This window comes from Pseudorasbora parva, chromosome 16 (assembly GCF_024679245.1).
Source record: "Pseudorasbora parva isolate DD20220531a chromosome 16, ASM2467924v1, whole genome shotgun sequence".
Taxonomy (NCBI): domain Eukaryota; kingdom Metazoa; phylum Chordata; class Actinopteri; order Cypriniformes; family Gobionidae; genus Pseudorasbora; species Pseudorasbora parva.
In genome coordinates this window covers 16184442-16189945 of record NC_090187.1, presented here as the reverse complement: position 1 = coordinate 16189945, position 5504 = coordinate 16184442, and the positions used below count along the sequence as shown (strand labels likewise).

General features: G+C 41.9%; 1 protein-coding gene across 1 annotated transcript; it reads left to right on the top strand.

Moving 5' to 3' along the window:
- The first annotated feature begins 279 nt into the window (after positions 1-279).
- Positions 280-3939, top strand: LOC137043149 (extracellular calcium-sensing receptor-like). Its single transcript, XM_067419302.1, has 6 exons — positions 280-500; positions 887-1178; positions 1396-2223; positions 2357-2584; positions 2805-2928; positions 3026-3939. The coding sequence occupies exons 1-6, from the start codon at positions 280-282 to the stop codon at positions 3937-3939; spliced, it is 2607 nt and encodes an 868-aa protein (XP_067275403.1).
- The last annotated feature ends 1565 nt before the right edge of the window (positions 3940-5504 follow it).

Sequence of the window (5504 nt, the reverse complement as noted above, 5' to 3'; positions counted from 1 at the left end):
TCAATGTTATACTTCCTGCCTGTGTGTCCTACAAAGGACATCTTGTTTGTTATAAGTAGCTGAAATAAGCACAAATGTCAGAGTATGTCAAAACATCTCAAGACCCCAGAGGGTAAAGGTTGTAATTCTTTACCTTGTTTAGAAAAGGAAATCACGATGAGATTGTGACGTGATGGTGACGTCCTGATTGCCATGGATGGTACCACCTGCTCTTTTAAAGTAATACCCTTTTAACCACAACCTTCATCATAAATGATTTAACTGGCAAGAGAGAAAGAGATGAAGATCACTCTGTATATTTATCTATACCTGTCATTTAACAGTTTCTATGCAGCTTCAATCCTCAGATCAAGTACCTGTCGGCTCCAGGGACGCTTCAAGTTGAATGGAATGTATCAGGATGGAGATGTTATATTTGGAGGTCTGTTTCAGGTTCATTTTTTCACAGTGTTCCCAGATCTAAGCTTCAAAACGGAACCAGAACCACCACACTGTGAAAAGTGAGTCTGGAGCCATTGTATAACTAATAAAGAGGACAGCTACATTGTAGTAATGCTGCAGTAATGCTGTGTTGACAAAAAAAAGGCTCGTCTTGAACCTACTTTGTATTTGACACGTCCGCAAATCAAGTCATCTTTATTTATATCACGCTTTTACAATGAGGATTGTTTCAAAGCAGCCTCACAGTGATAACAGGAAAATATTGCAACAGAATTTAATAGAAAGTTATATAATTAAATATTTAGTGTCCCCAACTGAGCAAGCAAAGTGATGCTTGAACTCGGATGTACTTGAAACGTTCTAAGGGTTCTATTAATTTGTATTTTTATTATACTTCAGCATCACAAAATGTCAACATTTAACATTTGTTTGTTTTTTTTCCTAGATTTGATATGGAAAGCTTCCAGTTGGCACAGACAATGGCATTTGCCATAAATGAGATCAATAAGAATCCCAATCTACTGCCTAACATCACTCTTGGTTATCATCTTTATGACAACTGTGTGAGGCTAGGAATGGCATTCCGGGCTGCCATATCCCTGGCTAGTGGGACAGAGGAATCCTTCTCAAACCTAAACTGCACTGGGCCTCCTCCGGTAATTGGGATTGTGGGGGATACAAGTTCAACTCCTTCCATTGCAATTTCCAGTGTTCTGGGACTGTTTCGAGTACCTATAGTAAGATGGAATTAAAAAAGTAAAAATACACTGTATGCATATGTTTGCACTATTAAATACAATTTTATATCTAATATTATGGTTCTTCTCATCTCATAAATTTCCATCTGTTTGTGTGTATAAAAAAGAGACTGAAAAAGGCACTAAATATTTTTTGTTGTTTGTCACTATTTTTCTGGCTCATGTTTTCTATTCTCTTTCCATCTCCACTAATTAGGTAAGCTACTATGCCACCTGCTCCTGCTTGAGTGACAGGAAAAAGTACCCCTCTTTCTTCAGAACTATCCCTAGTGATGCCTTCCAGGTGCGGGCTATGGTTCAGATCTTGAGACATTTTGGATGGACCTGGGTTGGTCTCATCTACAGTGATGATGACTATGGCATCTATGCTGCTCAGTCCTTCCAGCAGGAAATGCAGCTGTTTGGACATTGTGTGGCTTTTTCTGAAATCCTGCCCCACGATAACAACCACAGAGATATTCAGCACATAATGGGAGTGATTCAGGCCTCTACAGCTAGAGTGGTGGTTGTTTTTTCAACATCATCATTTCTGTTGCCTTTGATGGATGAGGTGGTGTTGCAGAACATGACAGGCAGGCAGTGGATTGCAAGTGAAGCTTGGGCCACTTCCCCTGTATACCACACTCCACGTTTCACACCCTTCCTCAGGGGGACACTGGGCATTGATGTTAGGCGTGGACAAATTCAGGGGCTTCAGGACTTTTTGCTACATCTTTGTCCCAGCAATGATCCGAAAAATAATATGTTGAAGATCTTCTGGGAGAACATGTTTGAGTGCACTTTTGAATCAGGGGATAAAGAGACAGATGCAGAGCAAGTGAAAAAGGTCTGTACAGGACAGGAGGATCTGAATACCACAGACACACCATACACTGATGTTTCAGGTTTAAGGGGGGCATATAATGTCTATAAGGCAGTTTATGCCCTGGCACATGCACTTCATGATTTGTTTCAGTGTGAAGAAGGTAGAGGACCATTCATTGGGAACAGCTGTGCCAACATAATCAACCTGAAACCCTGGCAGGTAAGACCCACAGGTCTACTGCAGATTCTCTCCAGGCATGTAGACCAGCTAAATGTGGAAAAGCAACATATGTGCTCTAAATTAATTCAATATTCTGATAAACATATATTTATCCTGTCTACAAACTGTACAGCTAGTTCACTATCTACAGAAAGTGAACTTCACCACAGGCTTTGGGGATCATGTGTCATTTGATAAGAATGGAGATGCTCTGGCCATCTATGATGTGTTAAACTGGCAGCCAAGCTCTGATGAGTCGATAAGTATCTACACAGTCGGTGTAGTAAGTGAAGGGGCAACAACAGGGATGGTGTTCACACTGGATGAAGAAGCAATTTACTGGAACTTTGAGACACAAAAGGTAACTAAACACTGCATGTTAATATAATCATTTTGCATTCATGTAGTCTAAATGAAAGGCAATGCTGTGTTAAGACAAATAAGGCAATGCTGTGTTATATATATATATATATATATATATATATATATATATATATATATATATATATATATATATATATATATAAAGGTTATGTTAATCTTTATGTAAAAGTGATAAACATGAATGAGGTCTCTTTTAGCCCCCACGGTCTGTGTGCAGTGAGAGCTGCCCCCCAGGAACCAGACAAGCAATGAGGAAGGGCCTTCCTGTCTGCTGTTTTGACTGCCTGCCCTGTGGAGATGGAGAAATTTCTAATACAACAGGTGTTTATTCTATTGAAGAGTTTACTGTTGACAAATCATTTGAAAATATCCCAGTTTCCTCTTAAAATCTTGTTTTCTCTCTTTTTCTTAATCACAGATGCTACTGAGTGCACAATGTGTCCAGATGAGTTCTGGTCCAATACAGATAAAAATCAGTGTGTCCCTAAAGATGTAGAGTTTCTTTCCTATGAGGAACCTCTAGGCGTCTGTCTAACCACTGCTTCCCTGCTTGGCACCTGCTTCTGTGCTCTTGTGATGGTCATCTTTGCTCATCACCGTAACACTCCCATAGTACGCGCCAACAATTCAGAGCTCAGCTTTCTGCTGCTGTTGTCACTTAAACTGTGCTTCCTGTGTGTGCTGCTTTTCATTGGTCAGCCACAGTTGTTGACATGTCAGTTAAGACATGCTGTGTTTGGCATAAGCTTTGTCCTGTGTGTCTCTAGCATCCTGGTCAAGACTATGGTGGTAATAGCTGTGTTCAAGTCATCTCGGCCAGAGGGCAAAGGCGCGATTAAATGGTTTGGAGCAGTTCAACAAAGATGCACAGTTCTGGTCCTAACAGTCCTTCAGGTTGTGATATGTGCAGTCTGGCTATCAACTGCATCTCCAACACCCCATAAAAACAACCAGTATATCCGTTCTAAAATAGTCTATGAATGTGCTATTGGCTCAGTGGCTGGTTTTTCTATGCTGTTGGGATACATTGGACTGTTGGCAGCAGGAAGTTTCCTGTTAGCCTTCCTGGCAAGAAATCTTCCAGATAATTTTAATGAGGCAAAATTCATCACTTTCAGTATGTTGATCTTCTGTGCTGTGTGGATTGCTTTTGTTCCAGCATATGTTAGCTCACCTGGGAAATATGCCGTAGCTGTGGAGATATTTGCCATTTTAGCTTCAAGTTTTGGATTACTGGTGGCCATATTTGCCCCAAAATGCTACATCATCCTTTTACATCCAGAGAGAAACACCAGAAATGCCATAATGGGAAGAGAAGCACAAATGAAATAGTTTTACATTTTGTCTGCATATCTCTGGTGTATGCATTTTGGACCAACCAATAACCTGCTTATAGACATTTGTTCCTAATGCTTGTAATGAAAAGACTTACATTATGCAGTAGACTCATGTACAATGCCTGTTTTTTTATATTTTATTGAAACATTATATAATCAAGTTTTTGGTTTACTCTAAAAAATTAAAAGTAAAGCAAGATTAAACGGTCATGCTATTTCTTGGTTTTAATTTCCTGGGTATTTGGCTACTGATGAAGTGGCCTATTGTGTGTTCCATATTTTTAGTCAGCCCTAAATAAATAAATAGGGTGAATTCATGGTTATTGGGACACTTTCTACAAGTCATCTCAATTGCAAAAAATGTCCCAATCTACCTAAAATCACCCTAAGTAAGGAAGTAAGTAAATATTTATCGGATATGGATATGGAAAAGATATTAATCTTCCAAAAACTCTCTGGTGCAGAACAAACTTCTGGCAATGCCTGCCCGAACGATGTCCATTTCTCCCAATTGACAAACATAAATAATAAAAATGTAATTAAACTTAAAGGGTTTAACATCCCCTCCCCCCCAACACACACACACACACACACACACACACACACACACACACACACACACACACACACACACACACACACAATAAATTCACATAATAAAAATTTTATGTGAATGTAGTATAACAACTTATAACCACAACTAAAGTGAATCCAGTGTGGTCATGCTTCATTTCAAATCTGAGGCTATGTCCAAAACGTCCCTGGTTACGACTGTAACCTTAGTTCCCTGAGAACAGGGAACGAGACGCTGCGTCAGCTGAAGCTATGGGGAACGCCTCCAGCGTGACCGGTGTCTGAGCTAGTATCAAATCACAGCAATCCTATTGACCGGCGACAGCCTATGATGTCATCAAGGTGCGACCAGGAAGTATATAAGGGCGCCTTGCAAACATGACACCAGCTTCTTCGTCTGAAGGGACTGTTCGCAGGCAGGCCCCGAGGCATGGCAAAGTGACGCAGCGTCTCGTTCCCTGTTCTCAGGGAACTAAGGTTACAGTCGTAACCGGGGATGTTCCCTTTCGAAAGGGAACTCGAGCTGCATCAGCTGACGCTATGGGGAACGATATACCCACGCCGCCATGCCGAGGGGAGTGCATGCCTACTGGCAGTGACAACTGTCAGGACAAGCAAATTCAACTGAAATGCCTGAACCACTCCCCCTCTGGTAATGTGGCTAGGGGACCCGAGGGCGCCCAAGCCACTCACTATTCGGGAAGAACTTCACCGAATGCCACCAGGGAGGCCTGACCTGGCGTCACTATGCGGGACACTTCCGTCGGCCAGCCCTGTCTGTTAAAAAACAGAGCCTCTGGAAACTCGCCTCTGGAGAGGCATCCAGCTGAGGGACTGCAAACTGGCAGTGTCCGCCTCAGGCCGGACCTCAGAGACGGGCTATCCTGGAGAACAGCCCTCAGCGTAGTGCCTTCCAACCCTTGCTAGCGAGGGGAGACAGCTGGTCGATCCTAGGATCTACCGAGCACATACATTACAGGGGTGCTC